Here is a 24,280-nt window from a genome sequence, read left to right as displayed (position 1 = left end):
CTTTATCCCCAGTGGTCTGCCAGGGATCTGCCCCGCAGCTATTTTAAATTGTGCTGCTAATAACAATTCATTACAGTTGATAGAACTGGGAGACTTGCCTTTTATTTTGCAATTAGACATAAAGGCTCTGATCTGGCAAATGCTTTTCACTGTGAGCATGTGAGTAGCTCTGCTGAAGTCATCTGGGACTGTTCATGTGCTTAACATTAAGCCCGTGTGGGTTTGCAGGATCAAGGTCTGAGACGGGATCATCTTTAAGGATGTTTGTTTACCTGCTCTGTTCTGTATTTTCAGATTCACAACGGGGCCCTGCAAAACCATTGGAGTGTCTCGAGTCACAGCTCACAAGTAGCATTCTGAAGCCAAGTGATTCTTCCCGTAAACAAAAGTGGTTTGCAGGAGCTTGATTCGGGAAGACATGACGGCACTGGGTACGTTGCATTGCGAACTGTTCAGCTGTGTGAGCCTGTGTGTACTGAGGCGTTAATGCAGAACTGCTGGGCATTGGGCCCAGAACAGATGTGATGATGAGTGAGAGCAAAGAGACAGGGAGGAAGGAGAAGAAGAAGCACATTTTAGGCTTCTCAGTTCCTGCCTAGACAACCACTGCTTCCAAAACCTGGGAACCGTCCCCAAATACCTCTTATCAAGAGAAAGTAGAAAGCAACATGATCTGTGGAGAAAACAAACATATTTGCTTTTTTCATTTGCCAATCCTGCAAACAATACCTGTTTGTAGGCAAATAATCTTCAGGTCTGCATCACCAGATCAATGCAGGGAGTGGTTCCCATCGGCTCTGTGGTGCCAGACACACTGAATGGTTTGTAAGGAAACAGGTCCTTGAACTTCTCCACAGCACAGACACTATCTTAGTAGGTTATCTCACACTTGCTTCTGTTCCTGCTCCCATTCTCCTCATCTTCCAATGCTTGGCCTAGCACGGAAAAGTGAAGACTAGATGAAATAGACCTTGTTTTAATAGAAAAGGCTTCAAAACGTTCAGCTGTTTGTTATTTCCCTGCCACTTACTTTTCCAATTTACTTTTGGAGCCAGGCTAGCTGAAGGAAAGGCCAATCCTTGTGCACAGTCGCAGTTTAATACCTCTGATATGCATGAAGAAAATTAATTTGACTGAGGATTTTGCTTCATGAAGTAATTACAGCACAAAGCATAAAAAGGCTGTGTTTTGTCTTGGGCCGCCAAAGTCCTGGTTTGCATCATGAGGTCATGTTTAGGATTACAAATGTTTGCACAAATAGCATCTTACAGTATCTCACATCGCCTCTCTCCACCTTTGCTAATGGGACTTTTGGAGGTGCAGGGGAACAGGAAAAGAAACTGTTCTTCAGTCCCAGATGTGTTAAAATTGAAGCTTAAACCCACAGGGCACGAGAAGGCCACCACAAATACAGGAGGAGGCTGAGTTCATGGGGCTGCTCACACTCCAAGTTATATCCCATGGCTACAACCCCTCTCCATTAATATCAGTGGAGGAGGGTTGTAGGCACCAGCACAGCCCAATTAAGGTTAGATTGATACAAGAAAAACCCTCATGTAGGACATACCATTTCCATGGTATCTTCAGGACACAGTGTCTTTTTTATTTTGACTTTTTAAGGCAACTCTCTGGATTCAAAGCCTTCTGAAATTGTATGTGAATACTTTGATAAACTGAGTAGAAGTAGTTTTGGTTAAAAATGGAAGATTTTTTCATTAGTTTGGTGATAGTTGCAAGGTGTTTCACAGCTGAAGGCAGCAGTTCAATTATCACTATCTTGCAACCAGAAAATATTTGGAAAAACAAATCAAAATGTGCTAGCAGAGCACATCTCGCTGCCTTCACATGGCCAGTCCCGATCCATCAGTCACTTCTGCTGCCAGGGAGCCCACAAAATGACAATCCCACCACAGCTCAAAACAGCCCATCCTGCTGCTGACCTGTATCACAGCAAATTTGTTCAAGACTGAAAAATTTATGGATTTTAAGTTTGCTTAGAAGAATTAACTCAAACTCTAGAGAACTGCCCATGGAGATAAAAGTTACAGGAATGGCAAACTTACAAAAACCAGAAAATTCACAGATTGAGGTCACTGGGGGGCAATGCACTCACCAGCACTTTCTGCCTTACCTGGATGTTTAGGTGGGAGATCTTTACATTGTGCAATGACTGCTGGAGCTGAGCTCTGAATCAAAGCACTCAGGCTGTGGGTGACTCACATTGGGAAACTGAAATTACGAAGACCCTTTTTTTATTCATCACTGCCTGCCTTCTTTCCTCACTGATAATACAGGGTCAGCATCCTCTCAAAATGACTGGAAAAGGAAACAGTGCATGTGAAACTCTCAGACACTGCTGTCATGAGCACCATGGAAAAACCATACGGAAATGAATAATTTTGTGCCCAAAGCACAGTTTGAATAACAGGCAGTAAAAAGCCCCTTCGCTGCACATTAAACAAGAGGAGAATAAATCATGAGGGGAGCTGCTCCCTCAGGAGCAGCAAGCATTGCCAATGCAGAGTGAGGGGGATGCCTGTAGGAAAAGGGCGTGGATAACTCAATTACAGTTCATCTGGATGAGGAAAACCAGGCAAATTCTGGACACTCCGGGCTGCTGAATGCTGGAGCGTAGAGCCTCAGTAGCCTTTCAGAGTATATTGTTTCACACACGTATTTATGTTTGTGTGTGCATGGGCTTCAGGGTATATGGAAAATAAGTGGGATAAGCTTTGGCTCTCTGCCAGGCTGAGTGCTCTACACAGCTACAGCGCTGCTGGTCAGCTGGAAGCACAGGCTGAGGTGTAGATAAAAAGTAGAAAATCTTTGGAATATCAGCTGATCAGTTTGTATAGTATCTGTCAATGGCTACAGCACCACTGGCTGGACAAACACAGCTCTCTAATATGTGCCCCGCTGTCGAATCTGTCATCCATGGGGCAGGATGGCAAAGGGGCCTAGAAACACCCTATTTCCAGGTAGTCTGGAGATGTCCTCACTTACCCTGTGCATACAATTCACTGCTCTTCTGGGCTGGAGCCAGGGGATAAGATACAGCACAGTGTATTTGGAGGAGTTACCACCAGCAATATCCCCGTCATTAAGGTTAAATAAGGTTGGGAAGTAAGAGAAATTAATTCCTACAGGCATCCCTAAGAGATAGGGAGACAGCAAGATCATAGCAGGAACATGTCCTAGGACTGTGCCTGGCACAAGCAGGCAGGACAGCACAGAGAGCTGTGGTCAGACTCACTCACGGTGGCAGATTTAAGAGTGCACATGTCCAGCCCAAGAGTGGGAAGGTGATCTTTGTTCTGCTGGGCAGAGCAGAGCCGCTGTACTGGCAGTGTAAAAGCTCTGTGAGACACAGCTCTGCAGAGCAGCTCCAGGGAATCCACAGCCACGGCTGTCACTGCAGCGGGTTAAGGACACACTGCCAAGATCTCTGCGACAGGAGAACACAGCAGGGTAACTCAGGAGGGATGTGGCCTCTCATCCAGAGATGCTTTTCCTCCTGCTCGTGTTTCTGACACATTGATCAACTGTTGCAAACTTAGGTAAAACCCATTTTTTCAGTCCCTCTAGCTTAGTGGTCGCATGCCCTTCCTGAGGCACAGGAATGAATGTCAAATGCCTACATTTGTTCTGATCAGGGCTCTGCTGATGGTTTTAGGGCTTCTCCCACTCAGAATTCTGGAGACATGAGTATTTCCACCCCTGTGATCTGTAGAAGCACAAAAGGCACATCTGGTGACCAAAGACACATCACCTCTGGAGACTTCCCACTTATGCTAGGATGGAGTTTGCCCAACAAGGGACCAGTCAGTGTCCACAAGAGTCTTTGAGAGCAGAACATTCTGTTACTCTTCCTGTGACATTATCAGAGGAAACACTGCACACAGCTATGTATATCCATTGAAGTCTATTATTTCAGCTCATTCATATGTTGCTGACTCACCATTCATTCACTTTGTACAACCTTTTAAAAGTCTTACACATCCCCAAACCTTGTCCATGGAATTTCTGCCTTAGATGTATCTCACACTACACCAACCTTAACTCAAAGAGGCAATAATTTTCCCAGGAGTGTCTTGTATAAAATCTTCCTCATCAGAGATAAGAGACAAGGTCATTCCACAAGAGACAACCCACTGGAATGACTCTTTAGACACTGCTCGTTCTGGAACTTCTTATTCATCATTCTCCTCATCCTGATATTTTGTTCTCTAATTGCAAAAGTACTTTCCACTTCCACTGAGTGTTTCTGTGGGCAAGGTAAAGACAGAAATGGATAAACTCCTCTTCACTGGGACTAGGAATACATTGGGATATGGCTAAGAGATTTCTTCTAGCTTGGGTGTATTTGTAGCTTTTGTGGGAAATAGCAACTGGATAGTTTAAAATGGACAGCTTAGAAATAAACATTTCTGAACCAATCGCCATCAGATAGGTTTTCACCTGGGCAGAGAACCTCCAAAAACATCCTGCAAGCTGCAGGGAGTGGGGATTGACTCGTCAAGGTACTTTCCCTTCTGAATCAGCACTAAATCTATGCCACTGTGATATCACGGGCTATCTGCCTTTGGAAGCACTGAGTATTTTTAAGCATTCTAACAGCAAAGTGCTGACTATTGCTGGGGATTACAGATTCTGCAGAACATTTTGGAAGATAACTTCTGGCATCTTGCCACTTGTTATATGGAAAATATGTTGTATTATCTTCCATGTGTGTGGGGGTGTGAGGGTGCTCTGAGTGTCCTGGCCCTCAGCCTGCAAAGACTTACACATATTTTATGCAGAATAAAGTTAAGCAATACATAATGAACTTGTTCAGGCTCAGAGCCTAGATCTGTCACTTAAGACATGTTCCATATCCTTCAGGACTTCTCGAAAGACAGCAGCTTTTTCGACACTCCAAGTACACTACTATGAGCACCATGCTGGAGCTTGGCTGACTGGGACACAAATATGCTGTTATCAGGGTAGGACTTTCCAGTGGAAGGGCCTGGTCCTGCCCCAGCCGGCTGGAGTCCTTCGACTGGGATGGTCAAACTGGTCCCAGACTCCTGTACGCACACAGGAATGTGGAGGAGCTACTGTCAGACACACAGCACACATTTGGTGTCGGGTTCTTCTCTTACTGTCAGTCCTGGAAAGTTCTCCAGAGGCACTGAGTGAAGGATGAGGTGTAGCAGGTTGAGGTAAGGATGTCAGGGCACCAGGAATAGCAGATTTTATCTCCCCTCATTGCTGGGAGACACTGGTGTTATTCCCATGGGGACCCTTGCAAAAGTTCTCCCATGAATGACTTCTGGGTGGGCTTGGGTGGGACACAGAGGCAGAAGGCAGCAGAGGGCACATCCTCCCATGCCCGCCCCAGTGGAACCCTTTGGGGGAAGCCAGGGTGGCTGCACTACTCCCCAGAGCCCATCTGGCACATCCTGCTGCCCTCCCTCGCTGCCCTCGGCTGCGGGGAGCCCTGAGGGAGCCCTGTGGGGAGCAATGTCCGAACTGTGTGCGGGGCTCTGAGGGAGGCCTGCAGGAGTGCTGAGTGAACACCACGGGGAGCCCTGAGGGAGCAATGTCCGAGCTCTGTGTGGAGCCCTGAGAGACTCCGTGGGATCCCTGCGGGGAACTCGGTGGGATTCTGTGGAGAGCCCTTCGGGGAACGGTTTATGGCCTGAGGGGAATCCCTTGCAACCCTGTGGAGAGCCCTTTGGAAGCCCTTTGGGATCCCGAGGGGAGGATTCCTTTGGGATCCCGTGAGTCCCTTGGGGAGCCCTTTGCGAGCGCTGTGGGGACCCCGCGGCGGCGCGCGGGCGCCCCCCCGCCCCTGCGGCGCGCGCGGAGCCTCGGCGGGGCGGCGCCGCCCGTCACCTGCGGCCGCGCGAGGGGCCGGGGCGGGGCGCGGGGGCGGGGCCGGCGAGCGAGGCGGGGGGCGGCGGCCAATGGGGGCGGGCGGGCGGCTCGCGCGGCGCTCTTAAGGCGGCCCGGGCGCTGTCAGTGGGCAGAAGGCGCGCGGGTTCGACGGCGGGGCCATGGCAGCCCTCAACGGCGCTGTGGAGAACGGGCAGCCCGACAAGAAAGTGCCTCCGCTGCCGCGGCCCCTGCGCAGCCTGGAGGTGAAGTACACCAAGGTGAGCCCGCCAGGCATGGGGCGCTGGGGAGCGGGTGGGCTTCGCCGTGCTGTCGCCGATGTTCAGTGGAGTCAGGGTGGTGGTGAGGTGTTATATTTTTAATACAAAATTTTCACCCTCAGTGTTGTTTTTCTTAGCTTCTTTTATTCCTTCTGCTGCCTGAGACAGGAGGTTTATAAGGGCTTGAGGTTGAGAAAGCAGATGACAGTGGTGTTTCTAATGGAGCAACACTTGCCCCAATCCCTAATGCCCAAAACCTAATTTTTTCTTTTTAGTAAAATATCTCTTCCAAAGCTGTTGGTCTGCCCCAGGCGCCCCGGGCTCCTCTCCCAGGCTGTGGTGTCTAACACCATCTTCCCCTCCCAACCCACCCGTGAGCGCCTCCAGCTCCCCGCTGGCGCTCAGCAAAATCGGATTTGGATGGGGTGAGCCTGGCCAGGGCGAGGAAGGTTTTATCCCTCAGAGCCGCTTGATGGGGTCGTGTTCCAGCGTCCTTGACCCACAGCTCCCCTGCGGGGAGGTGGCTCGGTGCCAGTGGTGGGTTTGGGTGGTGGCAAGCCCAGGGCCGGTGTCCGGCAGGACTGGGCCTTGTGGAAAGGCTCTGCCATGAGAATGGAGCATCCTGCAGCTCCAGAGAGGAGCAGTGCTCGTGTTGGTGGCTCTTCATCCCAGCTCCATGGCCTCCCCACGGGATGAGGAGTCGGGCACTGAGCCCACACAAACCCTCACCTCTCCGCTCTCCATTGAGCTTCCCTTTAAACAGTCGCTCCTGACCTTTTGGTATAAACCAAAGGCTCCTGAGCTTGGTATCTGTGTCCCTCAGAGGTGGGGATGGCTGGGGGCTGAACAGGGCTGCAGAAATCCCTGCTCCCAGTGCAGCTGTAGCTCTGTGACCGCCGAGTCGCTTTTTGTTCCACAACAGCCTGACCCGCTGCCTTGCGCAGTGGGGAGAGCGTCAGGCTGGTTACTGCTGAGGAGCCTCGGCTGCCATAATTTCAACTTTGTGCCCAGACTAAAAGAGCTGCAGGGGCTGAATGAGTGTGCTACTCTTGCATTTTTGTGTTAAGTATTAAGAAAAAACAAAATTCAAAGCTCATTCCCTTGTAGCGAGAAGGAGTGAACAGCAATAGTTTATCCGGTGAGGTGTTGATTTGAATTATGCATCCAAAGTGTACTGAAAGATTAGCAATTAGGAGTAATCAGTGCACTAGATTAATTTTTTAACATCCAAAATTTATCTACCCTTTATTTGTCAGATAAACTTGTCATTTAGCAGCAAATTGGGTCTGCAGCTGCTGGTTGCAGAATGGCGTAATGCAGCACAAACAGCTCCTTCCTGCGTCCAAAATGGACACGGCCATTTGAGTTCTTCTTAAACATCCAAATGTTCTGGTTTTTGTTATTTTTATTGTTGTGAACACTTTTAAACACTCCTTAGGGATCTTATCCTGCAGCCGTGTGTGTTTTCAAACACGCAGTTTATGCTCCACAGTTTTGCCAGAGACTGTGAGCGCCGAAAGAGTCAAGGTTGTATCTTTAAAGTGGAAACCAACATAAATTAAAAGTGTGAGTCTGATGTTTGATCTGATGCTCCCGGTGCATCTGAGAAAATAATGAGCAGCAGTCAATTTTCATAAAACTGTGAGGGGTTTTGTGCAAGCTCTGAGTTTCACCAGATGTTTACAGCTGACAGCACGGTTCCCTCTGCTTGGAGGAGATTTTTATTTTTGGTTCTACCAGTTATGGGGCTGGGGGAGAGGCAAAGTTTTTCAACAAAGATCTTTCTTATAGAGCAGCTTAGTGCTTGTCATGGGTGTGTGATGGAAGTGATCTGTCCACAATTGCTTGTCTCAAATTCTGGCTATGAAGCGTGAACTATGGATATACTGTTCAATTTGATTTCAACTCCTGGCACCAAGGACTCGTGATATGTGGTGGATTCCCAGAATGATGCCAGTGTATATGTTACATTTAAAACAGCCTGATCCTGTCACTCTGGTGTTTTACTGCTTTAGTAGGAACATCACTGTCCCACAGAATTAGTGTTGAATGCAAAGGGAAAATCAGTATCCTTCCCCAATCCTTCGTTTGTGAGCATATACCTGATATTGTAATGTTATGGTTCCTGTCATATTTCCCACAATATTTATAGTACAACTTTTCTTCATTAGGGAAATAAAAGAAAACAGAGGTTAAAATGTGTAAATGTTAAAATGTAGCACTTTGGTAACAGAGGTAGTTTGGGAGCACTGCTGTCCTAAACAGGAGTTAATATTTCTAACATTGTATCTTTTCTTGTGACTTCCCTTGGCAACACTTTTTGTGAAATTTTCTTTTTCTCAGCCTGTGTGAAACAGGTGGGTCCAGCAGTGCAGCTTCTACACCAATTACGCTATGGGTGCTTTATGCAGAAATAATAAGAAAAAGTCCTTTCAGGAAAAAAAGCTGCCCAAGGAAAGAAAACTATGACCCAAAGCAGTGGGAATTCCGAATGTAAGAGATGCAACATTAATCTCCTGGTGGTGTGTAGAGACTCATAAACAAGATTGCAAATGTGGATGGCCTCCAAATAAAAGTACTAGCTTACAGCCACTAGCAGGCTACTAATAAAGATTACTTCATCTAATCTTATTTAAAGTATATTTATAAAATATAACACTGCCAAGTCAGATCACAGCGTGGATAAGATGCATGTTGAATCAATTAATTGTATATAGGTATTCATGCTCTGTTTACAGTGAGTAACAACACTCCAGTATTTAATGCATTTTCAGTTACACAATGCTGGGACTGTTTGTTCTTGCTCTGGAAATGCAATATTTTGAAACACTTAAATCTTGTCACAGATGACTCCAAGTGACGTGGGAGGCTTGATCTGGCCTGTGACAAGGCATGGTGGGGTAGAGCCGAGCCAGAACCCTCCTCCTGCAGACACTGCCAGAGGGGAGCAAGCTGTGGAGGTGGCCCAGGGCAGGGCACCAACAGCCAAGTAATAATTGTGCAGCAACATGGCACAGGGGCCTCCTTCTGCCTCAACCATACAATTTCTCTTGGGGTCTGCTTGCTGTTCCCATGGAGATGTAGTTCAAAAACTGCCCATTTCTCACTGCTAAATCCCAGTGTTGTTCTCTGTGGGACCTGTGCTCTGCCTTCCTCTGCCTCAAAACTTACTCGGTGCACAAGATTTGTAGAAATGCTTCTGTACTGCCAGCAGTCCCTTGGAGAGAGCCTGAGCACACTTGACTCTGCCATGGATGGAAGTTGAAGAGCCTCTGGACCTTTGAGGAGCCCTTGTGGGTTTTTTTGTCTATATAAGTTGTTTTTCTTTCTCCTGCCTATCCCACTCCCCTTGCTCTCTCTTCAGATATTTATTAACAACGAATGGCACGAGTCTACAAGTGGAAAGAAGTTCCCCACCTACAACCCTTCAACTCTGGAGAAAATCTGTGACATTGAGGAAGGAGATAAGGTAAGTGTTGTTGGACAAGCAGTGCAAAAGACATTTTCCAGGGGATTTCTTTTTGTAGGGAAGCACACAGAGGAAAAGCTGGCTTTTAACAGCAGCATCCATCTGGCCAGCCTGGGCTGGAGGTCTGGGACACTGGAAGTGCTGCTCAAGAATTACATGGGCTGGGTGGCATCAGTCCTGTCCAGCTTGTCCAGCTGTCCACTTTCCCTGGTAGGAACTGGCTGCTGAACACTGTCAGAGGAATGAGATTGAGCATCATTCTTGTGCCATAGACTGGAAGGAAGTAGCCAGCCTGAGGAAATAGCAATGATGGTGTGTGCTCACCCCTGACAGGTTTTGGGCCCTGTGTTGGGGATGATTTATACCCCAGCTGCAGGGCAGCCTGTTGGAGACACTGAACTGAAACTCCCCCTTTTTAAACACAAATAACCTGAGTGCTTGGGGGAATTTAAATTTGGTCATGCAAACATTGACCACTTGCTGCTGGAGGTGTGGTGCTGCTTTTCTAGCTGGTATTGTGTGTTCTGGTCTCCTGCACAAATGTGGCAGGTCTCACTAAAACCAAACCAGTATCTCAAGAGCTTTAGTAGCCTCTAGTGTGCTGGGGAGTAACCTGAGATGTTACTGCTTGGGTTTGGTAACAGCCTGAGGTGAGGAACAATCACATGTGACGCTGTTTTTGTCCAAAACAGCCCATCATGTATGGGCCAACTGGTGTGACCTATGGAAAGGAGCTGGGCCAACATCTGGCTTTGTGCAGGAAGTCATGGGAAGGTGATTCACAGCTGCTGTGCTGTGCCAGGGCTTTGGTAGCTCATTGCTGTGGGCAGTAAGTGATGGGCAGTGTGGCCATTTCTGCCTGCACTGACTTCTTTTTCTTGGTATTTAAGCTTGTCCAGTGCTTGTGAGGCAGCCTCCAGGACTTACTGCCACTGGGGATCTGTGCATCCATGGGGCAATTACACACTAAGGCAGAACCAAACATTGTGTCATTTCTTTATCCTGACTGGGTAGGACACAACTGTGTTTAATTGCAGTGGCATGTAAACAGTGGAATTGAAGCTGACTCTGATGCAACTGTATTTTGATAGGCAGAAACCATGACATGGTTATTGTTCCCTGAGCTAAGTGTCTCCTCAAGCAGCTATAGAGTATTATGTATGCAGTTTGTGCTTGCTTCTCAATGTTGGCTAAAGAAAATTGTTATACAGAAACAACAGGCCAGTTTTGCCTCCTTGAGATTTGTCCCTGTCTGAATTCAGCTTCTAGCTTGCAGGAGGGTCACTGTGAACTTTTCCAGTCAGTGGAGATCTCTTCCCCTGAGTACTCAGTACAGGTGAGTGATTTCTTGGTGGAAATTGCAGCCGAAACTGTAAGCTAGCTGTGCTTTGGGTGCTGAAAGCCTCTTCTACATCACACCTTTTAAAAAGAATATTTTGGTCTAACTAGATTTTTCCAAGAAACTGAGTGGGGAGTAGACCTGGATCTGGATTAATTAAAAAGAGTTAATGGGTGACAACCATCCCCAGATAGCTGTTTGCTTTCTGGTGTGGCACTTGACCACATCCCACCCTCTTCTGGCAAACTAAGGTCCCTGAGGCTTCCCTTGCTCTGGTTTGTCCCACTCTGGGGCTGTAACTCCAGTCTGCTGCAGTCACCACAGGAAGTGGTGAGTTGTGTTCAGTGGTGCTGTCCAGAGCCTTGTCCCCTTGTCCCCCCGTACTTGCTGTGCTGGCCAGTGCCACTGCAGGGGTGGCAGCTCCTGCTGCTGCCTTCAGCTGTGCTCTGCCAATGTTGGGCTGGGAGCAGAGCTCCCCTTCCCAAGCCCTGAACACAAACCTGCCCCTCCCTGGCCACGCAGAGTGTTTTGCTCAGGCTGCACGTGAGGGGTGGAAATTTGGCAGCCGATATCTCACGATGACAGTTTAGTCTGGTGCTGAAACCTGGCCAATGCTTTATAAGCCTACAAGCAAAGGTTTTGTTGTCTGTTCTTTAGTTAGAGAATTGTCCTTGATGGGACAGTTGAGGGATAAAGAGAAGTCTGTGTGGGAAAAGACACCCTGAAAATAAAATGGTGGAAGTTTCCATTGAATGCTGGAATATACCTGACAAATAAAAGCTTAGTGTCCAACTGTTTGCCAGGTTGATAATGGAAAAGGAGTAACTCTGGTGCTGTCCCTAACACTTGGAGACAGGCTTTTTCCTTCTAGCAGCTTGCTGACATCCATCAAGGACAGGGTAAAATTGCTCCTTCCTCAAAGCAGTGCCCAGCTCAGAGCATGGGCAGCAGGTCCACAGCTGTGGCTGTCAAGTCGCTGTCGTGATCATTTCTAAACAGTTCACTCTCATGTGGATCTTTGAAGGGATTTGTTCACAGTCACCCTGTCCCCTTCAGATTGTAGTGACTGACTGAGGTAAGACCACAGCAGACTTGCAGTGCCCTCAATAATGATTTTGGACATTTCAGGCTGTTAGGATGCTGTTTGGAACTGAAAGCAATTCAACGTGTGAACTGTTTGCAGGGAAGCAGGTCAGGGAACCTCTTCTGACTTAAAAACTGTGACATGCTCATGCCCTATGTCAGAAGAGTGCCTTTCCAAAGATGTGCACAGGGGAGGCTTTTTGAAGAAGTCAGTAAGTGAACTGAAGAAAGAGGGTCCCCAGTGGGTGTGTCCATTCCTGGCACATCTCCTCACTTGGAGCACTCTGGGGCACCCTGAGATTGAAGCAGAGCGAGGCTTTTTTGCAGGTGTTTTCCCCACTCACAGAGCCAGTGGGGTGAAGATCTTCACTGTGCTCTGCTGCCTGTGCTGGGGCAGGAGAGAGGAAGAGAGGATGGGAAAGAAGAAAGGAGCAGCAGAGAGCAGGACTTGAGGTAGAGGAAGGAAGATGGACGAGGCAGCTCAGAACAAAGAGCAGTGTTCAGTTTGTTCAGGGGGGAGGTATGTGATTGTGTAACTGGAGCTTGTATCATAATTCAAGCACCCCAGGTGGCTATGAAGGTTTGCAGGCATTTCCCAATACTGTAAAGACTTTGCAATCTTAATATTCTTAGTGGAGCTTTTTATGTAATGCTCAGTAAATCTGTTATAGATCCGAGTGGAGCACCAGGATGCATGGATCTCCTCCTGCTGTGGTTTTGTGCACCACAGGCTGTTCCTGGCACCTTGACAGCTCAGAGTCACTTTGTCACGCCTTGTGCCTACCTATTGCAACATGCCTGCAATGAACATGCCATTCAGACTCCCCTAATGCCTAGTCATAACAGGATGGATTAAGAATGGCATTTCAGCCTTCCTGAAGGATTTCCTTGTTTTTGCTGGTCTCTCAGGCCTATTGAGGCTGTGCAGAAAGGCTCTCAGGATATCACTTGGTGGTGCTACCCTGAGGGTGTTCAGGGAAAGCCGGTGTGACAGTGACTGCAAGCTCTGAGCCAATATTTGTACCCAGAATGTCTGAGAAAGATGGTTGTCTTCATTTTTGTCTCTACAGGAACTGCAGCAGGGCTCAGGTGCTCCCATTTTTAGAGGGTGGGGAAGATCTGGGCGTGCACTGGATTCCTCTGCCCATGCAGTTGTCTCACTCCTGTTCTGAGTGCCAGGGTGGAGGGAAGCCCCTCAGCACCAATGGCATTGTGCCACTGCAGACCCAGTTCCCTGCACATCAGTGCTCCCAGCCTGGTTGCAGAACTAATTAATTGCTGCTAAGGAAAGGCTTGTTTAAACCTGACACACTTATGTTCCTTTGCCTGCTCTGTCACATAAAATCTTGCCTTCTTTCAGCTCAAGCCTTCATTCCAGCAGGATGGGGGATACATGAGTGTGCAGTGGCTGGTGGTGCCTTCTGGCTTTTGTGATGTGCCAATGTGAATGCACATCAACTGCAGCACAGAGAGTCATTCAAAGGCCTGTGGTGGCCCCAGGCAGGACCTGCCTGGCTGTGCTCAGTGGCTCTGGGCACCTCTGCCCATCCAGAGCCATCCTGTGGCAGCACAAGCTTCCTCCAATGGCTTCCCACCAGTGCTCTTCCAGAAGGATGGAACTCTTTTCCTGACAGTATAGATCAGATTGTTTAAAGCTGTGTGATTGCTTGTAAAGAAATGGAGCCAATTTAGTGTAAGGTGCCACTGCCTTGGGTGATGACTGCAGTTGTGACCATGAAGGCAGATGTCTCCCTACAACATTTTTTCTGGATTGAGCACCACACATCCCCTCCCGTGAGGGGGATGTGGCCAGACCTTGTTGGATCAGTGCAGAGGCTCATTTCCTAATTGAATCCAAACAAGACTTGAGAAAAGACATAGATGAGACAACTGGTGTAGTGCTGGGAGGAATGATCAAAGTCTGACACCCTCCCTCCTTTCCCAGCCTTTTGAGCCAGATATTGCAGTGAGGTGCAAGGCCTCCATCAGCTGAAATGAGGCTTTACATAGAGCAGGAATCTGTCCAAAGCTTTATCAATGTTTGGGGTGCAGCCTTGGCCTTGTGGGTGTTGGTGGCAGTGTTCCACAGATTCCATTGGATTGGGAGCCCTTGGCTTCACTGTTTTAATCAATGTATGTGAGGTGATGGGAGGAGTTCAGGGCATACAGTGGCCAGAGCAAATGAATGAAACTCCAGGGGTGAAGGTGTGGAAAGAGAGGAATTTGCTCCCCATCTGGTTGGTAACTTGGTTAAACAGAGTTGGATTTGGTCCAAAGGATGGTAAAGGATGGGAGATGAAGGGACAATGGCACTCAGTGTGTGTAGGGGAAATGTCTTTGTCGTAGCACTGAACACAAAACCTTTTCCATCTGCTAGAAATGTTCTGGGAATGTGTTCTAGGATCTAAGGGTGATTTTCGGTGTGTTAACTGCCTTGGCATGGGCTCCAGGGGAACTGGATGGTGGGATCTGAGCTGTAATTCCTTCCCTGGGTAAAATCTTGATCTCATGGGGGATTTTCCTGCCCACACTTGTTTAGAGGAGGCTAATTCATGTAGGCCAGTGGCCTGTCATGATTCTTCATCCTCCCCCAGTGTCACATCCTGTATTGGCAGGAACATGATTCTGGATTATTTTATAAACAAGTCAGTTACATTAAATTACCCTTGAAAGACCCAATTGGTATTCAGACCTCAAGGTTGTTTATGAGCCCAGGCCAAACATAAAACATGTTCCAGGCTTGAATTCAAATCCAGGAGTGAAATGAAAGTGGTTTTGTTAGACAACTTGGTTTTGGCCACCACAGCACCAGCTAGGAGGGTTTCTGTGCCATTGTCCAGCTCCTTCCCTGTAACCTGAGGTTCTCCTGTGTGTGTGTTGTGTAGCCTGATGTGGATAACGCAGTGGAGGCAGCGAAGGCAGCGTTCCAGAGGGGCTCTCCCTGGAGACAGATGGATGCCCCAAGCAGAGGACGACTCCTGCACAAGCTGGCTGATCTCCTGGAGAGGGACAGAGTCATCCTGGCAGTGAGTACTGGGAGCAGTGATAAGCCAGCAACAGCTGGCTCTGGTGTATCCCTATCTACCTCATGTTTTTCTGTTCTCTCCCTTCATGAAGGGCAGAAGACAGGAGTCATGGCTTTGTTCCTTTTTCTGCAGGACTTTAGGGGTTTAGAAGGCTGTCAGTTCTTCTACATAGTTGATTTTTGCAGAAATTTAGCTAGTTATTCAAGTGATTAAATATATTAATACTTAAAATGTGCTCTGTTGGTAGAAGCCTTTGGACTCTATAGGTCTTGTACATCTTTCCAAATGGCACCCAGAGATCTCAGCTTGGGGCTGCTGTCTATGTCCACCTAAGCTCTTGGATCTCAGCACTCTCCAGCTCAGTGCTGCATTTTTACCTTCAGGGAAATGCATTTATGACACTCCATGCTGTCAGATGTGCAGGTAACTGAGCCAGTGCCCTGCTGAGGCCAGTGGGAATTGACACCTGTGGGATGTGCTCAGGAGCCTGTACCTGTGTGACTCTTCTGAGCTGGGTCTCTTTCCCCAACACAGTGTCACTCAACCACATGACAGCCTTCAGTTTCAGCAGGGCAAAACCAAAACATTTTGTTCTGAAGACAGTTCTGGGCAGCAAGTCAGAGGGAAGAAAAGAAATACAGATATATATGTGCATGTGTGAATAAACCCTGTTTATTTGCTGCTCACTTTTTGATGTGACTTTGGGGCACCCTCCTTTTCCCTTAACCAGAACACACTTCAAGCTTGCTGTGGTCCTTCTGGTCTGGAAGGCTTGTTTGGCATTCCTGTTTGCACTGCAGAAATCCATCCCTGGCTGCCTTGGCTGTGTGCTAAGCAATGACTTATACAAATCAGTTGTTTTAGCAGACATTCAGTGGATAACAATTCCTGCCATTCCAAGGGGAATGTCTGTTTGAGTGCTGTTTGGACCCTGATGTCTGTGGAGCATGACAGGGTATGACTTCATGTGTAAACAAAGATGTTTCAATCTACCAGGGGATAGTACTTCCTTTATGGATGTGCTGGCCATTTGCACCAATATCCCATTTAATGACCTGAGTGGAGAACAAAGCATTCCCTGAGCTAATGTCAGAACAGTGTGAGGGACACAGGCTCAGCCTGGACTTTGTTTAGGGCTGATCAGCACCAGTGCAGCTTCAGTGGGGCAATTTCTGCCTTGCCCTGGACTCAGCACAGATAGGAGCACAAAGGTTACTTTACCAGAAGGCTTTTCAGAGGTTGGGTTTAGGCTTATGAAGTAGAAAAATTAGATTCATTTTTTTTCTAATAGAAGGAAAGTAGCTCTGCCTGATTTCAGTGACACCATCTGGACTCCAGAACATCTGTGCTGGAAGGTCAGTTAGGGTGAAATCATGATACTCACATTGTTTCTGACCAGTGCCCCAGCCTGTATCCCACCCACACTCACCTTCTGGAGGCTTCTGGAAGGTGCCCCTGAACAAAGCAGCTCCTGTGCACATTAGATGCTGTGTCTGCTTTCCCTTCTGCATTATTTGTATTAACAAGCTCACTATCTAAATATTAGAGGAGAGAAGAACATTCCATGTCTTCAGAACAAGGCACAATAAGACTGATGAGAGGGTTTTTTAAAAGCTTTCTTAAGAAAAAAACCCCAAAACATTGACTTGTCTGACAGTGCATGCACATTGGTTTTTTTCAGACTCTGGAAACAATGGACACAGGAAAACCTTTCCTGCAGGCTTATTTCATTGACCTGGAGGGCTGCATCAAAACCCTGCGGTACTATGCTGGATGGGCTGATAAAATTCAGGGCAGAACTATTCCAGTGGGTGAGTACCTTCAGAGCTGGGATGGGATCAGGCTTGAAGGAGAGGGAGATCCATGGAAAGGCTGCCTTCTGAAAGTCTGCAAAAATAGCCTGCACCTCCTTTCTATCTTAGGATGCATTTTCAGCAAATGTGTTTCAATATTGAAACTAATGGGAGAACTTGGTTAATGCCTGGATAGATCTCTGGAAAATAATGTGTGGGCTCTTCTGTTGCTTTATTAAGAGAGAAACTTTTGTTCAGGGCAGTCACACAGAGTCACACCTTAGTCCAGGTATAGAAGTTCAAATATGGTTTTGGTGAGAGCAAGTTAAGAGAGTGGGTGTCCTTGTGGCATGATGGGCAATATGGAGTATTTTCAAATTTGGCCTCTTTTGTCCCTGCATGTGGGTGATCACTGAGCCTGTGTGAAGGACAGACACTGCAGACAGAAATTAGTCACCAGAGGAAGGGCTTTGGAGGACTGAGCTAGTTCAGGCTGTGCAGACAGCAAAAGGAGCCATGTCAGTCATATAAACTGAGATTTGTCACCCTCATTCAGAGTCCTGTAAAGCTTTGCTTGTCTGGACACTCCTTGTTTGTCCTGACTTGAAATCACTTTGAAAAAGCATTATTAGAAATGTTCTTGCTCTCTGTCACATCTTCCCAGAGAAACTAGGTGTTCAGCAAGAATGAATTTGAAAGGCAAATGTTCTTCCTGCTTTCTCTGTGAAAGAGCAGCAGCAGTATTTTAAGGTGAATAGTACTGCTTTAGTTCCAGAGTTTCATCTTGTTATGATTTCTTACCAGGAGTGTAAATCCTTTCACACTGAACAGGATTCCTGTATAAAGGGGGTTTTAAAACTCTCCCTCAGGGAGACAAGTGCTTTATGTTTTTCAGTAGGACACAATCTGAAGGAAATTTATGTTTGCTCATATCAGTGTGATAATGAGTTATCCTCCCCTCAGCCTCAACACAGGGAGTTTGCAGAAGGAACTGAACCCTGGATTTAAAAGGTTCCTGTGTGACTGTGAGTGGTGTTTGGCTTTCAGGCTGGCACAAGACCTGTACTCAGATCTTCATCTGGACAAAGACATGAGTCAGGATGAACAGACAGTGTTCCCTGTCTAACAGGGGCTTAGTTCTGTCCCCAGCACACCTTCTGTAAAAAGTGAGGATTTTGACTGTGTTGTGCCCTTTTACTCTCTTGTCTTGCAGATGAGAATTTTGTCTGTTTCACCCGGCACGAGCCCATGGGTGTCTGTGGAGCCATAACCCCAGTAAGTGACAGTGCTGGTGCCCTGCATCTCACACAGAACTGGAAATTCCATGTGCTCTCCATCCTCCCCTGCAGCCTTGTGCTGCCTGGCTAAGCACAGCTGTTCTGCAGGGAACTCCCATCTCCGTGGCCTGATGTAGTTTTGTGTTTTACCCCCATGCCAATTGCTCTTGGCAACAGGAGTGCTCTGCAGTGGAAGGGTGGGTCTCCTAATCAGATGCTCTGTGGCTCTCTGAGGCTGACACCAGTCACCAGAGAGCAGTCAGAGCTCTGACTCTCACACTACTGGGACAACCAGCTCGTCATGAGGAGTGCTGGCTTTCTGCTGCCTCGTGCTGATGCATAGTTTTGGGTTTTAAATCATATCCATTATCAATTAATTGTGTCTGGCTGCTTTCTGAGCTTTCTGGGATTAAATCTCATGAATAGTTTTCTTTTCCTTGAGGTCTCATTCTCTGCTGAGGGGACAGTGTGGCCAGCTCTTGGAATGCCTCCAGTGTTAGCATGTGTTCCTTGCTCTGTTTCAACAGACAGCCAGGAAGACTTTACAGCTCATGGGAGACAGATTTTGTTCCTGTCTGGTTGTAAAATGTGGTATCCCATTTGCCTCACAAATTGTAGGATACCAGGCTTTGAATGTGGTATCCTACAATTTGTGAGGCAAATGGTGCTGTGTCAAGATTCTGTGTGGACGCAGCACCAAGTCTGCCAGAGCTCAAGAAGTCTTTGGACAATGCTCTCAGACCTGTGGTGGAGCATTGCTGCTGTCCTGTGTAGGTCCAGGAGATGGAATTTGAAGATCCCAGTGGATCCTTTCCAACTCAGGATGTTCCATGATTATATGGTACTTGGATCAATAAGAGCTCCTGGAGGGTTTTGACTTTTGAGATAAGACTGAAAGAAATGCATATCTGCTGGACCCTGGGAATACCAGGTCTGGATCCCAAAGATGTCTGGGGAAATTCTGCTTTTTCCTTCAGCAGGACTGAATTTATACCCCAGGTGATGAGAGGACATGGTCTCTTTGGCAGTGTCAGGGTGAGGCAAAGTAGGAGGTTATCAAACATTTCTCTTGGTGGCTTCAGAGCTTTTCTGGCTGAGCAAGCAATGTGACTGCTGGTGAGCAGAGTTTGATTTAAGATCAAAATCTCAGGTTCCTCACACTGATCAGCAGTTAGAAGGCATTTCCTTGTCACTCTCAGCCACCTTTGGCACTCAGCAGTGCTTTGGAAGACATCCCTTTGAAAGCCTCCATGCAGGATGCTTTGGAAGGTCACTGTAGGGGACAGAGTGGGGCTTGGAAGATCTCAGGTTGACCCTAGACCAGCAATAAATACAACAGAAAGTACAGAAACAAATTTGACTTAAGATCAACACTAAGTTTGTATAAAGAATGATTGGGGTCAACAAAACCACATCTGTCTTCAGTTTACTCAGAACAAATCTTCTCCAATTTTTTTTCCCAGTTCAATCTCGATAACACCAACAGCCTGTGGGTTTGTATTTCTACTTGATTGAAAGAGATTCTGTCACTGTCCTGGCTATGTTTCCCTAGAGCAATTACCAGTCCTCCCTTTCTCCTATGGCTTGACTATATTTAAATAATATTTTATTTTTATTTAGCTAGAGAAGTTCTTAGGAAGTGCAGCATATGGCTGATTTTTATCCCAAGGTGATATCATGAGGCAGCCCTGAGTCCTTTGCTGTTGCTTTCACCAGGCACTGCAGCAGAAAGCTCCTAATGGAGGGATTTCATGCTCTGAAACTGTAGAAAAGTAGTGTAGGTGTAAATGGCTCAAGCTGCCAGGCCTCCAAGAAAACTTAGGAGAAAGAGACAAATGGGCAAATTATGGGATGTGGCCATTGGAGAAGATCACTGAAATGGAACAGGTCTGGGGAAAAGGGTGAAGCAAGTTGAAGAATAACACTTGAGACCAAATTCTGCTTTGTCTCAGGGTTAGAATAGAACTCATGGCTCAAAAGCTACACTGCTCATTTATTTGTAAGTGTGAATTTGTGGATTCCTGACATACTTGGCTTCTTTGTTGATAGCTGAAGGCCCTTGGCTTGGCTTTTGACAAGAAGTCCCCTTGCTGTTGGCCTGCTTCCATCATCCCTGAAGCAGCATTAATTATTTTTAATGAAAAAATCCTTTCTGCTGCCAAATGACCTTTCTGAGATTCAGTGTGAGCTAGATTTTCCACTTCTTGCTTAGACTCCAAGATCCCCAAATATACATGACCATGAAAGAGATTAGCACAGAGAGAACTGATGTGGACTGGTTCCTAATTCCAGATTAGAAAACTAATTGGAAAGGAACAATTTACAATATGAAGGAAGTATGAGACCTCCCTTAGATTTCCATGACTGAACACTCACTGCAGCTTCCTATTTATAAAACTGGAACTGAATGAAATTATATAACTCCTAACTACCCAGCCAGTGCTTAACAGAGAAAAAATAAGTTTTTTTTCAATGAGTAGTTGCATTCTGTAATTCCCCACGTACAGATGTTGTACAGAAGTGATGCATCAGGAAACTGCCTCCGACACAGTATCTGTGAAGAGCCAAAATCCTACACAAAATGTGATCAAACTCCTTCAAAGAATGAGGTCACATCGTGCAGAAGGTTGTCCAGCTTACAGGATTAGTGTGAGGACTGCCAGCAATATCAGGGATCTCAGGGGGAAATCAAGGAAGTTGTATTCCTTAGCCCAAGCAAACACAGCATTATAAACAGACGCTCCTCTTTGTGGCTTTGCTTTCCTCCCTGAGCTGGGAAAAGGCTGCATGGGAGTGAGTAGGTGACTGTGGCAGGCTGATCTGAGCAGTGCTTTGTGTTCTTGCAGTGGAACTTCCCCCTGCTGATGCTGGTCTGGAAGATGGCACCAGCTCTGTGCTGTGGGAACACCCTGGTGGTGAAGCCAGCTGAACAAACTCCGCTCACGGCGCTCTACATTGGCTCTCTGATCAAGGAGGTGAGGACATCTCAGCAGCCCCTCCAGGTTCTGCTCTCTTAAGGTCATAAGCTAGGCTGAATTTTGAATTGATTTTTAGTTTTTGAAGAGTCTGAGCATAACAAACAGACTTCCAGCTTCAACAGGCTCACAAAGGAAAGTGAGAACAACCTCTGTCTTTGGTCTTTTTTTTCCAAAAGCCTTTGTGGCTGGCTAGGAGGCGGCAAACATCACAAAACCTGTGAATTTTTCTCCTTTATCAGGAAGCTGCAGAGAGGGAAAAAAAGATGCTTTTGTTCCCCTACCTTCCCCTCTCCCAAATGAGGGAAAGGCAACAGCTCATTTTTATTAGACAATGGGACAAAAAAGAGTGTGATTAGACAGCAGTGTTGTGTTTGTTGTTTTTAAATGGGATAATTCAACCAAGGCAGAGTGCCCTGGGAAACAATTCCTCGTCATTTCTGTGGTTCCTAGAACAATGTAGTTGTGTCTGGCCTGTAAAGTCAACTGAAATAAAGGCAAGATGATAGGTTGGGATTTTAAAATGCTGGTTTAGGGCTTGTCAGGTAGGATCTTGTGTGCCAACAGGTCTGTTAATTGTGCAGAGGTGGTGGGAGAGGCACAGAACCTTCCAGCACTGCTCAGTACATCAGCTTCCTTAGCAATGGATGTGAGGGACTGAGGAAAACTAAAGGTGTTGAAGATGGACTTTGGCCTCTCAGTCTGTTTGTTAGGCTCAGTCAAACAGTGATTTTGTCCTTTCTTGGCTTAGTCTGGGAGAAAACAGAAAGATATGTTGATAATTGTCACTTAGGGCTCTTCCATCAGGAAAGGAAGTGGAAAAATACCAGTTAAGTATCTCCTACAGTTACTTGGCTTAATGAGATGACACAAGATGAGTGAATGAGTACAGGGTGCAGTTGTGATAACTTCTGCTGAGCCCTGCCACACCACTGCTTTTTTGACTCTGACATGCAGCTCCCCACACACAGGCATAGCATTCCCCCTCAAAAAATACCATTCAATTCTGGTAAAATTTTTTTTTTTTCAGCTGAAATTCTAAGATTGCCGTTTCTCACAGTTGTCCTTCAAGGCAAGAGTGTAATTAGAGCACAATAATTTTATTTGAAGATGCTCCTTTCTCTGCCCAAAATTAGCTAAATTCTTTTCAGTTTTCAGAAAAATGAGTTAGAGTTTTTTTGTTTTCATCTTTAAAAGGATGTAGAAGATGTTGCCACACACACAAAGCTATGTGTTACGTTCAATGAAATAATTTTTGGCCAACCAAAATATTTGGCTTTCATTTTTGCTGAAAAACAGAAAAAACTTTTTGGCTCAGGGTGTTTTGAACCAATTTTTTACTTCCTTGTGGCTTTGCTGCTGACTCCAAACATCATTACTTGCACAGTTTGACATGCAGTATTTGCTTGAAAACTCATTAGGCAAGATGCAAACTCCATTAAATGCATTTTTATCATTGTCACATCCATAGAAGAAATGTGACCACCCTTCCAATTTATGAAAAGAAAAAAGGGGGGAAAAGTCTTATGAGGATAATTTTTTGCAAGGCAGTACATGAGCAATTGCTTCCTTTTTTTCTCTATTAAAAAAGAAATGGCATTTATTGAGATTTTGTATTAAAAAGTCATAGGAAATGAAGCATATGTTGTATATTCTGGAATTTCATCATTAGAAATTGCAAGGAAAACAACTTTGTGCTATCAGTAGTAAGGGAAGGCTGACCTAGATGAGCAATAATCCTTGGAACTCTTGTTTCAGGAACTAAAACCAAATCAATCAGTCCCTCAGTTCTCCTTGCACTAGAATTTCACCTGAAGTTTTGCCATTTGTCTGTTTTGGCAAAATTACTAGTTGGCTAATCTAGGTTGTAAATGTGGTGGAAACTTGCATAAGTCCTGTTACCATCTGCTTTTGTACTCCTGTTTTATTAGCCCCATCATCTAGTGAGGTTTTACTGACTTCTTAATCCCTCTGGTCCCTGAAGAACCACAAATGTCAACCTTTGTTCAAAACAAACTTTCATTCATTTACCCCTTGGCTGCAGCTGCTCTGCAGTAGCTGAGGGCCAAGTTTGGCCAAAAGACTCACTCTCTTTTGGCTTGAAACTGGGACTTCTCCAAGAATTCTTACTGAAACTTGGCATTTCCTAAGCATGGCTGTTAGCTTCACCCACGTCTACTGCAGCTGGCAGCATGCAGCCATGGTACTGGGAAGTCTGGAAAACAGGGATGTATGTGGTGAGAGCTCAGAGGAGGGTAGTACAGCTAACCCAGGCTTCCTGGGAGATGAGCTGTGCCCTCAAATTCTCTGCAGAGCTGTTTTTCATCTCTGTTTCAGGTGGGTTTCCCTCCAGGTGTGGTGAACATTGTGCCAGGCTATGGCCCCACAGCTGGAGCTGCAATTTCTACCCATGACAGCATTGATAAAATTGCTTTTACTGGATCAACCAAGGTAGGTGATGGATTTCTCAAAGACACCTGCTGTTCCTCTCTGCTTTCTCTTCTAAGCTGTCATCCATATAAGACTGGACCTAAGAAATGTCAGTGACTTCTGTATAACCAGCACTTCCTCTGGCATATTCCATGTGATAGGATTTCTCAGAAGTGTTTGTTGTTTGTCTAATTCAGATCCTTGTGCTTGTAATAATCCCACATCTCTGAGGGCTGGGTTTTGCCAAACCACCACATTTCTGTAAGGGCTGTAGGAAAAGGGGCTCTGACGTCAGGGAAGGCAGGCTGGCAGTGACTTCACATCTTGTCATTGACCCAGTGGAGCTGCTGGGCATGTTTGCCTGCCAGTCCTGCCCTGCAACTGGAAAACATGTCAGTCAGAGCCCTGAACAATTCTTCCTTGGCTTTATTTACCTCTGAGGAACTAGGACTTAAATAAAAACATGGCTTTGTGCCCAAGGCCTTCTCTGCTGACGTGGAGGGGATTAACATTTGAGCTTCATCCTGAGGCCTGCACAGTAAAGCACCTTCTATTTAGCTTTTTTTCCTGTAAATAGATGTGTCTGGCTTGTTTATGAGAGGGATGGCCACAAGACCTCTGCACTATCAATCACCTCCAGCCATCCTTTTCCATACCTACATGGGAAAAGTGCATTTGGCTTGGCCAAGACCATGGAATTGAGCAGAGCTGAGACATGCAAACAAATCTGACTGCAGTAATCACTGCTGAA

The 24,280-nt window shown here is 46.4% G+C and overlaps 1 protein-coding gene across 1 annotated transcript in view; it reads left to right on the top strand.

Moving 5' to 3' along the window:
* Nucleotides 1-5,972: 5,972 nt before the first annotated feature.
* Nucleotides 5,973-24,280, top strand: part of ALDH1A3 (aldehyde dehydrogenase 1 family member A3) — a 33,492-nt gene continuing 15,184 nt past the window's right edge. Inside the window, exons 1-7 of the mRNA XM_005483468.4 lie at nt 5,973-6,137; nt 9,502-9,606; nt 14,914-15,054; nt 16,736-16,865; nt 18,061-18,122; nt 20,971-21,099; nt 23,437-23,550. Coding sequence (XP_005483525.1) covers nt 6,039-6,137; nt 9,502-9,606; nt 14,914-15,054; nt 16,736-16,865; nt 18,061-18,122; nt 20,971-21,099; nt 23,437-23,550 — 780 coding nt within the window. The 5' untranslated portion in view covers nt 5,973-6,038. The remainder of the gene's footprint in view (nt 6,138-9,501; nt 9,607-14,913; nt 15,055-16,735; nt 16,866-18,060; nt 18,123-20,970; nt 21,100-23,436; nt 23,551-24,280) is intronic.

The sequence above is a fragment of the Zonotrichia albicollis genome, chromosome 11, assembly GCF_047830755.1.
Source record: "Zonotrichia albicollis isolate bZonAlb1 chromosome 11, bZonAlb1.hap1, whole genome shotgun sequence".
Taxonomy (NCBI): Eukaryota; Metazoa; Chordata; class Aves; order Passeriformes; family Passerellidae; genus Zonotrichia; species Zonotrichia albicollis.
The sequence above is the reverse complement of the archived record's forward strand: the minus strand, read 5'-3'. Positions and strand labels throughout refer to the sequence as shown.